General features: G+C 37.4%; 1 protein-coding gene across 5 annotated transcripts in view; it reads left to right on the forward strand.

Annotated features, from left to right (window-relative positions):
• Positions 1-9573, forward strand: part of SENP7 (SUMO specific peptidase 7) — a 114440-nt gene extending 104867 nt beyond the window's left edge. For all 5 annotated transcript variants that reach the window (XM_055125307.1, XM_055125309.1, XM_055125310.1 and 2 more), the window contains 5 exons: positions 277-329; positions 1952-1995; positions 2090-2158; positions 3354-3504; positions 7778-9573. In XM_055125307.1, coding sequence (XP_054981282.1) covers positions 277-329; positions 1952-1995; positions 2090-2158; positions 3354-3504; positions 7778-7915 — 455 coding nt within the window. In that variant the 3' untranslated portion in view covers positions 7916-9573. The remainder of the gene's footprint in view (positions 1-276; positions 330-1951; positions 1996-2089; positions 2159-3353; positions 3505-7777) is intronic.
• The last annotated feature ends 3210 nt before the right edge of the window (positions 9574-12783 follow it).

The raw sequence follows: 12783 nt of genomic DNA on the forward strand, positions 1-12783 counted from the left end.
CACAGTGGCAGGGTGGGGTGGGGGGGAGATGGGATTGGGGTGGGTGGGAGGGACACTGGGTTTACGGGTGGTGGAGAATGGGCACTGGTGAAGGGATGGGTTCCAAACTTTGTATGAGGGAAGTATAAGCACAAAAGTGTATAAATCTGTAACTGTACCCTCACGGTGATTCTCTAATTAAAAATAAATTAAAAAAAAAATGACAGTTTAGTCTTATCTAAATATTTTGTATTAGATATAAAATATAGACTTATAACTGTTGTTATTTCTAACTAGATCATGATCTACACCCTACTTCAACGCAATCCCTGGGTACCAAGGATTCCCAAGTAAGTGTGTATATGTGTGAAAGAAGAAAAGCTGAGTATAATTTCATGTGTGAAGTAGGGGATAGCTAGATGAACAGTGATGGATGTTAGTGGCTTCTAGTGAACTATCGTTGCCTTATGGTTCTGTTACATTTTTGGAAGGTAGAAAAAGAGAAATTATTGTTGTTTTTCTTGCATCTGTTTAACTTACCTATAGGTGTGTTTATTTAGTAGGTTATCTGATTATCCTGGTTGACTATTTTCATTATTTTTGTAGGTCAGATTTTTCTTAACAGTGTCAACCATATTTATGTTTAATAATGTATGAAAGCATATTTTATATATGATTATTGTTAATTGTTGGCAAAAATGAATTGTTGGTAAAAATCATCAAAGTAGATTCAGGGTCAATCCATTTGACTTCTGAGGTTGTTGTTAACTATATGGACCTCTGAAACGGCAAGCATGGTCTACATTCAGTGATTCAGTATCTTAATTGAGTGAGTCTCATTATAATATTTTTGGTATGGACATGTAGTACCCTCCCTGGCACAGTTCTATGATTTTACTGTTAGTGTTAAAGGTAGATAAAAAGATGGAGGGTTTTGTCCCTGCTGTTATAGTGGCAGATTAGAGGAGTTTTTTCTTGTACCAGAGTCATACTTATCAATTGGGTTCTTGATTTGTTCTTAGAAACTGTTTAGGATAAGAAGAATTCTGAAAATAAAAAGAATTCAGTTGAATAAAACTTCTCATTGAATGAGAACGCCTTGAGTCTCACTTAGAGATTCAATGATTATTTAAGAATAACAAAAGTTCTGCACAATAAAAATGTAATTAGTAGAACAATTAAGTATTAACTTCTATAATTACTGTATAAAATTATTGTATAATATTAATATTGTAATTATAATAAATACGTTCCTCATTAAAGAGCTGTGTTAAAGCTAATATATTTCTTAAATTTGTCAGCAGAACAATAAAACACCTGATCCCTTTCCTCTGAATACACCTGGCTACTCTGCTTCTTGTACTTCAAAGAAAAAAATGTATCTCTACCATTATTAGATACTGAATAAGAAATGCATATAAAGATAGGTTAAATTGATTACAAATAAGATTGTAACTGAATAAAAGAAATTGAAATTCTATATTGTTTTCTATTTATATTACTTCTTAAGGCATATATAAAAGTATGTAAATTTTGTGAACTTACTTTTAGATACTTTGTAGTTTACTATAGAATCTGGAAAAAACTAGAAGTTATTTTGTTAGTGTGAGAAAATAAATATTATTAATTATTATTATTATTTTTTTCTTTTTGGGTCACACCTGGCAATGCACAGGGGTTACTCTTGGCTTTGCACTCAGGAATTACTCCTGGCAGTGCTCAGGGGACCATACGGGATGCTGGGAATAGAACCTGGGTCGGTTGTGTGCAAGGCAAATGCCCTACCCATTGTGTTATCACTTCAGCCCTCAGGAAAGTAAATAATTATTGAGAAATGAAGTTAGCTCACTTCAGATAATGAAAGAGTTGAAATTTTAAGCTTCAGAGTTGTTTGAAACATTTTAAAAGCTAACTGAATATTTATTTAAACTAGTTTTAATTGCAAAGTCTTTAAAAATTCATGTTTTTTCAGAGTATGGAGACAAGTATGTCAGCACCAAAGAGAATGTGTAAAAGGTAGGTACGTTCTATAATAATTTTTCCAGGTATTTAGATTTACATCATATACAAATATAAGTAAGATATTGGTTTTCTTTTTGGCTTTTCTTAGGCCATGTATCCTCATATTAGACTCCTTGAAAGCTGTCTCTATACAAAACACGGTTCAGAATTTACGAGAGTAAGTAATAACAATTTTACTCTTAAGTTTGCTACTTAAGATGTCAACAATTTTGAAACTACCATATGAATTCCTAAAAATATTATTGGGGGATTTTATCTTATACTTATTGTTTATATTCATTTTGTATAATTAATACATTTAAATAAAATATAAATTAATCAACAAACACATATTCTATATAAGTACTCAGTATTAAAATTTCTCAAGGATTATATATAAAATAAAATTTACTTTTATATTCATAATTGAGCAAGCAAGTAATAAGAGAGCAATTGAATAGCTATCTATAGTAACATGTTTTGAAAAATAGATTCTTACTGTGTATTTAATCTTGTAAATTATTATAAGATCTGAAAAAGATCTAGCAACTAGCATTTAAAAAAAATTGTTGAGGACCAGGGATTTGGCTCGGTGGTAGAGCAATTGACTTCCTTATATGAGACCCTGAGTTTGATTCCCTATAAACCATACCCACTCCCTACCCATAAATAATTTATTAGTGTACCTGTAATATAAATAACGGTGTATGTGTGTAGTGAAAATTTAATTGTTGAAAGAAGTCAAACTTTAAGTTTGAAACTCGGGCAATTTTATTTAAAGTAGCATTTTTTGTTTGTTTTTGGGCCATACCTAGCACTACTCAGGGGTTACTCTTGGCTCTGCACTCAGGAATCATCCTGCTGGGTCCAGGCGACCATATGGGATGCTGGGGATTGAACCCTGGTGGACTGTGTGCAAGTGCTCTAACTGCTCTCCTATCACTCTAACCCCTAAGATAGCATTTTTGAGCCCACATGTTTTAATATAAACTTTTAAAGTATATTAAGTGTGGAAATTGGGCCTGAGGCAAATATCTGACAAGTGTTTTTTTTCCCCCTCATTTGAGAAAGTGTTGTAACTTTCAGCAGTGAGGTTTCATAATAAAGAGATTTCTTTCAGAGATGCGCCTGCCATAGAGCTGGGTGGGGTAGGGAGATGGCTTGAAGGCGTGGGAAGTGGCTTGAAGAGGTGGGAGGGAAACTGGGGACACTGGTGCTGGGAAATTACACTGGATGTTGGAACATTATATGACTGAAATGCAATCATGAACAATTTTGTAATGCTCTATCTCATGGTGATTCAATAAAAAAATAATAAAATTTATAAAAAGATTTTTTTCTACTCCAGTCACTCTACTTTTTGATGATTTAAGGTATTTAGAAGTAGAGTGGGAAGTTAAACGAAAAACTCGTCGTGAATTCAGCAAAGCGAACATGGTGGACCTATGCCCTAAAGTTCCTAAACAAGATAATAGTAGTGATTGTGGAGTATATTTACTGCAATATGTTGAAAGCTTCCTTAAGGTGAGTAGAGATACAAATTTTAAAAATTTGCAATATAATTGACATGACATACTGGTTTTAGGTATATAACATAATGATTCAGTATTTGTATGTTTGTGACTGATCACCACAAGAATTCTAATTAATATCCACCATCATAAGGTATTTTTTATTTCATAGTTATCAGCATATATTCACAAGTGATTAAGCGAGCAAAGAAACAAGAAAATATTACAAGTGGGGACCACAGTGATAGCACATAGGGTAGGATGAATGCGTGCAGCCAACCTGGGTGGGTATAGAGTAAAATATTTTTAGCTTAGAAACTCAGTTGGAGAATTCATTAACAATTTATTTAAATTTTTATATTTTAGTTTTAATAAAGTAAAAATCTGTTGTTATTCAGCTCACATAGAGTAAGTTAATGTACACAGATTTGTTATATAAAGCTACGACAAAAGTGCCCAAGACCTCCAAGGCTGGATACTTCTTTTATTGCTTTGTTATGTTTCATTTTGGACCACACCCAGAGTGCTCAGGGCTTAGTCCTGGCTCTGCATTCGGGGATCACCCCGGGCTTCCTGCAAGGTTTTGAGCAATCTCCTTCAAACTCAAAAATTTCAATCTAAGTTCGCTTACACATAAATGTTTAAAACCCCAACAAAGCTTATTTTTTCACTTCCCCTCGCCCCAGTGGTCACTGTCACTGTCATCCCATTGCTCATCGATTTGCTTGAGCATGCACCAGTAATGTCTCCATTGTGAGACTTGTTGCTGTTTTTGGCATATCGAATATGCCACAGGTAGCTTGCCAGGCTTTGCCGTGCAGGCAAGGTATTATCAGTGCCTTGCCGGGCTCTCTGACAGGGGCAGAGGAATCGAATCCAGGTTGGCTTCATGCAAGCCCTACTCGCTGTGCTGTCATAGTCCCCACAATGGTACCACAAGTAAATCAGAATATCTATTGACCTGTACATACTAGAAATGGTTACTTTTTTTTTTTAATTTTTATTATATCACCATGTGGAAAGTTACAAAGTTTTCAGGTTTATGTCTCAGTTATACAATATTCAAACACCCATCCATTCACCAGTGCCCATATTCCACCACCAAAATCCCCCCGCAACAGCCCCCTCCTCAACTGTATAACTGATGAATTTCACTTCATTTTCTCTCTACCTTGATTACATTCCATATTGCAAAACGAAACTCACTATTGTTGTTGGAGTTTCCCCCCAAGGAAGACAGCTCTACTAAGGAAGCATTTGATAATTGGTTTGTCATTAAAAGATTGTATGTTTTCAGTTTTTAGAAAAGGTCGCACGGCTGCTATTGCGGCTGCGAGGCTCAGATGTGCTCCAGTCCCGCAACCCGGAGCCGTGTTAGTTGCTGCTCAGTGTCACCAGGGCTCCATCCGGAGAAGGTGTGCCTGCTGTACCTCCTCTGTCTGGATCCCTGGTGTTGTTGGCCCGGATCCGGGTCCGGAGCATTTCTCCGGCCGCGTTGCTCACCAGACTGCCTGGCCTCTTCTCTGTTGAAGGTGGGAAGATGGCGCCGAGGGTGGGTTGAGGGCGGGTCGAGGGCGGGACTTCCGGAGGCCGGGACCATTTGGAGTTCGGGCAGGCGCTGCCCCACTCCAGTGCCCCCCCCCCCCCCCCCGCGGCTCGGATGTGTTCCAGTCCCGCAACCCAGAGCCATTATAGTTGCTGCTCAGTGTCACCAGGGCTCCATCCGGAGAAGGTGTACCAGCTTTACCTCCTCCGTCTGGATCCCTGGTGTTGTTGGCCTGGATCCGGGTCCGGAGCATTTCTCCGGCCGCGTTGCTCACCAGACTGCCTGGCCTCTTCTCTGTTGAAGGTGGGAAGATGGCGCCTAGGGTGGGTCGAGGGCGGGACTTCCGGCGGCCGGGACCATTTGGAGTTCGGGCAGGCGCTGCCCCACTCCAGTGCCCCCCTGCGGCTCGGATGTGTTCCAGTCCCGCAACCTGGAACCGTTTTAGTTGCTGCTCAGTGTCACCAGGGCTCCATCCGGAGAAGGTGTACCAGCTTTACCTCCTCCGTCTGGATCCCTGGTGTTGTTGGCCCGGATCCGGGTCCGGCCGCGTTGCTCACCAGACTGCCTCAGAAATGGTTACTTTTTTAAAAATCAGAATATGATAAAAAAAAAATCAGGCCCTACATACTATACTATCTCTAGCTCCAGAGTTGGAGAATTTTTTTTTTTTAACTTGGAGAAATTTTAAAGGTACTTTCAAAGCATGAGAATTATACTGTACAGTTGCAACTTTTGCTCTAATTGGGGAGGAATATTTTATTATAGAAAATGGTAAACATCATGGGACTCATTAAGGTTTTTATGTTCTATTCTTCTTCTTTTATTCTACACTAGAAAACGTTATTATAGGATAATAATTCTTGCCTCCTTATACACTTCCCAGAGATTTTATTTTCTTTTCAGAATATAAAATGCCATATATGTATCATTCTGATTAAAATTTTTTTTCTATTGTATATTTAGGTCAGTAGATGTTCTGATTTAGATGTGGTATAATTGTGAGGGGAAAACTAAAAAAATAAGCTTTGCTTGGGTTTTGCACATTTATGTATAAGCGAAATTAAGATTGAAAAATTTGAGCTTGAAGAAGTAGATTACTCAAAACCTGTGGCTCTTTGTAAACTAAATCCTAACAAAAACCAATATGAATTTTAATTAAAATACTTGTACAGTTATGTCTCTATTGACCTTTTGTTCTTAGAATAACTTGTAGTACTTCCTTTTAGTTTGATACCTGGGGGCTCCTAATTCTTTCTTCAACAAAATATATGTCTTTCTTATATCTATCTTCTAACAGTTTCATCAAATGATGTGTAGAGATAGCTTTTCTTAGAATTTTCTTTTTTCATCATGAGGGAAAATGTTTTTGCAGTTGGAACCTGCAACTCCTTGATTAAGTTTAATATAATGGAAAACATAGTAGTTCTTGAAGTTACATCTTACACTAAATTAAGGCAGTTTTCTGTTTTTTTTTCTTTCATTTGTTTTTGCTTTATGCCTGATTTTTTTTTCTTTCTTGTTTAAAACTAGTTTAAAAATGTTTGCATGTTAGGAAAATTGTTTTCAAACCAGCCTAATTTCTGCATCGTGTTAAATCATTCTTTACTGGAAACTCACTTAAACATGCATTATAATGGACAGGTGATATTTGGATATTCAAAAGTTAGCAGTTTCGGGGCTGGAGCAATAGCACAGCGGGTAGGGCGTTTGCCTTGCACGCGGCCGACCCGGGTTCGAATCCCAGCATCTCATATGGTCCCCTGAGCACCGGCAGGAGTAACTCCTGAGTGCAGAGCCAGGAGTAACCCCTGTGCATCGCCAGGTGTGTCCCAAAAAGCAAAAAAAAAAAAAAGCAGTTTCTTTTTGTTTGGGGGCTACACTAGGCAGTGTGTAGGGCCTCCTCATGACATGGTGCCCAGGAGTCGCTCCTGGTGGTACTTGGGGCACCATAGAGTGCTGCAGCTCAAACCTGGGCCTCCTGCATGCAAAACATTCATCAGAGCATTCCTTCAGCCAGTTGAACTATCTCTCTGGCCCAGAATTAACAATTAATAAAAATATTGCAAATTGATTGTGGTAATGGTTGTGCAATCCTGTGACTATACTAAAAACTATTCAGTTGAATACTTTATTTATTTATTTATTTATTTTTGCTTTTTGGGTCACACCTGGCAATGCATAGGGGTTACTTCTGGCTCTGCACTCAGGAATTACTCCAGGCGGTGCTCAGGGGACCATATGGGATGCTGGGAATCGAACCCGGGTCGGCCATGTGCAAGGCAAATGCCCTACCTGCTGTGCTATTGCTCCAGCCCCCTCAGTTGAATACTTTAGAAGAATTGTGTGCATTGTAAATTACATCTCAGAGCTCTATCACATTGTAAAACTGTTATTTCCAAATAATAATTTCTCATTCCTTGAAATGAAAACATATTTGAAATTGTACTGCTAAAATGACTGTGTTCTCTATCCATGTACTTAATCTTTTTCAAAGTGTTGCTTTTGCAGGAGAGGATTGAGCAGGGGGATACTCTAGTGTATGGGTGAGGGCGGGGGGAGAAACTCTAGTTGTGTGATGTGGTATTAAAAAATGACATGCATGAAACTCTGTCACTAACAGTAATATAAATCATGGTACCTAAAATTAAAAATATAAGTTTTAAATGTTTTATCCTACTAAACTTTTAAAAAGGCAGAACTTAAAAAAAATAAAATGACCGTGTTCTTTGTTTTTTATTAGGATCCTATTGTTAACTTTGAATTTCCAATTCATTTGGAGAAGTGGTTTCCTCGTCATGTGATCAAGACCAAACGGGAAGATATTCGAGAGCTCATCTTGAAACTCCACTTACAGCAGCAGAAGGGCAGCAGTAGCTAGTTAATCTGTGCAGACCTGACACAGATGCTCTAGACGATTACCAGAAAGCTGCTTACCAGCATTTGTCTTAGCCAGCTCACAGAGAAGAAATAACCTGGAGTAATTTTTTTAAGTCATTGAACATTATTTAAAATACTTAACACATATTATTAGAATCGTTGGACTCTTATAGAAGATATAGAAATGGGGGTTATATAGATAGACTTACGAGATAGAAGTGAAGATTTCTTAAATATTTGCTATTTTTCTGATAAATATGCTTGGATTACGCAATTGCACATGTAATGTGGGGATGTTTTTGTAGATACTGAAACTCTGTGATCTGTACTTGCCACGTGACTGGGAGTTGAGGGCAGTGAAGTCCTTCCTAGCGCCAGCCCCAGTGCTTGTCAGATTTGTTGATCAGCCACATTATATTGTAATTGTCATTTTATTCTTTGCAGCTCAAGCATGCAGTATGAATACTGTGTATTTTGTTTTTAAAAAAAAGAATTTAGTGTCGAGGCTTCAGAAAATGCCATTTACGGCATCCCTTCTGTACAGTATAGAAAAGACATAATGTTAGGGGGATGAGAAAAGTCACTTTTCAAGCTCAGCTCGTTTTTCTCCATTGCTAAGTAGGTAGGATCATTACTCTGTTCTAATAATTTCCCCCATTTATTTTATCCTATGTGGGGATCTGAGATTGCGTTTTTTCATGTAAGCTGAAAATTTAAAAACAAAAATGTAACTGTTCAGATATATTACAAATTATTTATGTAGCTCAACTTAGTTTATTTGAAGTATAGTTATATACAGACTCCTGAATTTTCCCAGAATATATATATATACAGTTTCTATACATGTAGAAGATAAAATTGGTGTCCTCATAATTTTACTTAAGAAATACCCTTAAAAACATATAATTGTTAGACTAAATATGTATAATTTTTTAGCTTTGTCTACCCAGTATTCATCCACAAGGTCAGATTTCTCTCATTCCTTCTATATTTTTAAATTGTAGGTTGTAGAGGTCTTTGCTCTCCATGGAGCACAATATTTTATTAAATGTTTAGGTAACATGAATTCTCATGGTGATGATATATGATTAAATATTTCACAACTTTTGGTGTTATCAAGAATATTTTAGGGAATTATTATTCTCTGATAAGAAAATTATTGATAATATCTTAAAAATAGATTTCAATCTCGTTTTAAACAACTCTTAAATTTACACTTTAACTTCCTATAAACAGTGAAGCAAGATAGAACTCAAAATTGGAGCATTTTGCTTAAAAATCATGTGAATCGAGACCATCAGTTAAGCCTCAGTGTCCTTAAACCTTGTTAATCATGTGACCATCTTTGTGTTCTTAGAGAATTTTGTTTTTGTCATTTTAATTTTTTAGATTTCCTATAAAGATGGTAATAATCAAGTGTTTAATTTCCAGTTTCTGTGTGGGGAGGGTGGGGGCTTTTTAAGGTGACTTTTTTGTATATCTCATTTGGGGAAGCAAGAATATAAGACATCTTGTGACTTCTTAACCTTTTTTGTTCTTCTCAAAGACACTTGTTCTGGATTATGTTTTGGAGACTGTTTAAAATTCAATTTCCTAAATTCTTGTGGAAATAATGTTTTGAGAATATCAATATTTTATATTAAACCATGTTTCAATTCAGTAAACTGGGGTGCCATTGTTTTTCTTACAAATAATCCATTTTGGGTCAGGAGGATAGCTCGGGATCCTGATTATGTGGCTTGTGTGTATAAGACCCTGATTTGGTCCTTCAGTGCATGCCCTTCTTGAGTGTCCCCCCCCCAACTCACCCTGGTGATCTTGGGTGACTCTGGTGACTCTAGCACTGCTAGGATGGAGTGTTACTGCATTGTCAGGCCCTAGCATTGAACCATCTGTCCCTGGAATGGACAGTAGCCCCTAAACACTGTTTGGGGCTCCCTCCCCCTGATAAAAGAAACATCTGTGCAATGCACATTGCATAGCAGATTGTTAGGTTAATCTTTTTCTTCCTGTTTTAAGGACCATATTGTTAATTTGATTCTCGATTCAGAAAACATTTTTAGAGCTTCTCATACTAGCAGACACTTTCCTACAAGCGAAGGCATTAACTCATTTCTGAGTCATTTACAGTCTCCTGGAAGGGAGTTCGACCTTTGGGATGGTGTACATGTGTGTGGTTCGTAGGATTTGACAGCCTCTTCTGGGAAAACCAGATCAGTCTAGTTTCTCTAGAACTATGTCTGATCTGTTTCCGGCCTGTATTGATCTTCCCAGGGTCATTTTCTAGTCAGATAGAATTATTTATGCCTTGATCACTTTTGACTTAACACTACATCTAACCCCTTTCTTTATAGCAAATGATCTCGTGTTTTCTTTCAGTACTGTTTTTTTTGACATGTAATGAATTGAAATAAACCTAAAATGCTAGCTGTATTTGACTTTTTTTTTTTAATTGTGAAAGTGACTTTGATTATTGAATTGTGTCTGTATTGGGAGAATTATTAATGGCTTACATACTCTTAAGTGCCTGTTTGATCAGAATTGTACAAAACTCTACTGAAAACACAAACATGTACTCCTCTCTGCAATCTCTTTTACCAAATTGGTCCCTTTGGAAATGTTGCCAATGGGCTGTTAAAAGACCTAATTCTATGTGTCTGATTTTTCCTCATGCTGATATGGTCTGTATCCAGCCAGGCAGACTCCTTTATTATAATGAATAATCAGTTTTGAACCTTGAGGAAATCTGAGTTCTAGACCTTTTAAGGGAGCCAGAGCTATAATACAGTGGGTAAAGCGCTTGCCATACATGCAACTCATCTGGCTTTTGTCCTCAGCACCACAAATGGTCCCCTAGCTCCATCAGAAGTGACCCCTGAGCACCAAGTCAGGAGTAACCCCAAAGCAGTGCTGGGGTTACAAAACAAAACAAGACTCCCACAAGAATTTCAGATGAAGATTTGCTTTGCTTGGTATTCTAGCATTCTGGTTTTTGAAGATTTATCCTGATACAAACAAAACATGGAGCTAGATTACAGACCATGAGTATGCAAGTTACTTTATTGTTTGTTTGTTTGGGGGCTACACTTGGCTCAGGGATTACTCCTTGACTCTGTGCTTGGGGATCATTTGTTGTCATGCTCAGGGACCATACATGCTGCTGGGGATGGAACCAGGACCACCACATGCAAGACAAGCACATACACCCCTTAACACTCCAGAGAGTCACTTTAAAACCCCAAACCATAGATACCTGTATCAGAACAGATACAGCAATATTCTATCTCCACACCTTAGCACTGTAGCTTTGTCCTAGCACTGTTGTCCCATTGTTCGATTTGCTCGAGCGGGCACCAGTAACATCTCCATTGTGAGACTTGTTACTGTTATTGGCATATCAAATATACCACCGGTAGCTTGTCAGGCTCTGCCATGCGGGCGGGATATTCTTGGTAGCTTGCCGGGCTCTCTCAGAGCATTTACTGTATGTTCCATAAACATAGTAAATGAAGGCAACACAAAAAGTCGTGGAGGAATCGAATCTGGGTCGGCTGTGTGCAAGGCAAATGCCCTACCTGCTGTGCTATCGCTCCAGTAAGGCCTTGCAAATGCTACTCCCTTTTTTTAAGAACTCCCATTTACTGCTGATTGTAATTCAAAATCTAACTCAAATGTTACCACCCTAGTAGTTTCTCAAACAGAATAATTCATTTCCTCTCCTACCTTCTCAGATAAACAATGTGTACTTTTATTCTGTTTAATTATTTATGAACATGTTGTCTTTACTATTTTTTGTTTTCTTGTTTTGGGTCACACCTGGTAGTTCTGAAGGCTTACTTCTGGCTCTGTGCCCAGGGATTTCTCCTGGTGGTGCTTGGGGAACCACTGGTGGCGCTGCGTATGTTTTTCCCTGTGGGCTACAGATATCTCATCTTAAAAGACTAGAAACTTTTTGTATTGCCTTCATTTACTATGTTTATAGAACGTAGACTAAATGCTTAGACTGCTTCTTTGAGTCCATATGTGATTCTTAGCTGATTTGAAGTTGAGGTATGGATGAAGAAATCTGCTTGTCTTTTCTTAAATATTATGGTTATCTCTCAGGTAGAGAACTTTATAGTTAGTGTCTTATATGAGTATAATTCTTGGAGCAGTTCTTGAGGCATAAGAAAGTTCAAGGACAATCAGTTAAGGTTTTGAAATATTTTCAAAAAGAATTTCTGTAAATTAAAAGGATAATACTTTTATCTCTAGGAAAAAACCAAAATTGTTGGTGAAAATTTCAGGTGTTCCATTTTATATTTAGAACATTTAGATGTTTTAAACTTCTTTTTCTACCTGTTTACCAGGTGCTCCTGTGTTCCTATTCCTTCTCTAATATATCTAACACTGAGAATGATTTTTCCTAAATTAAGTAATTTAGGATCCTCAAGAAAAATATGCTTTTTAGATGCTTTTTAGATGCCCCCCCTCCCGTTTTCTGGAGCAACAAAGAATAAATCTATTACTGTTTTGTAATCAATCCTAGCTTGCAGAGGGATTTTGGCTAAAGTAATTGTTTTCAAACTGGTTTATTTGATTTAAAAGAACAGTTCCAAAGCAATTTTATGTAATTTTAATTGTAATAAAGGATCCTTTCTTGGTTAAGAGTTAGTCAGTACATAAACACACTATGCATCTTGTTTAAGAGCAAATTAAGTTACTGAAGTTGTTGATTAGCCAGTGCGAGGATGCAACTGGAGGGTATTATGCAGAGTGCAGTCAGCCAGAAGGAGACAGAAACAGAATAATCTCTCTCACGTGGAGGCTTTAAAGAAAAATAGTATGGGAACAACAAATGGTCAAAGACGCTAGAACCTGAGAACTGGT

This window comes from Sorex araneus, chromosome 2, assembly GCF_027595985.1.
Source record: "Sorex araneus isolate mSorAra2 chromosome 2, mSorAra2.pri, whole genome shotgun sequence".
Classification (NCBI taxonomy): domain Eukaryota; kingdom Metazoa; phylum Chordata; class Mammalia; order Eulipotyphla; family Soricidae; genus Sorex; species Sorex araneus.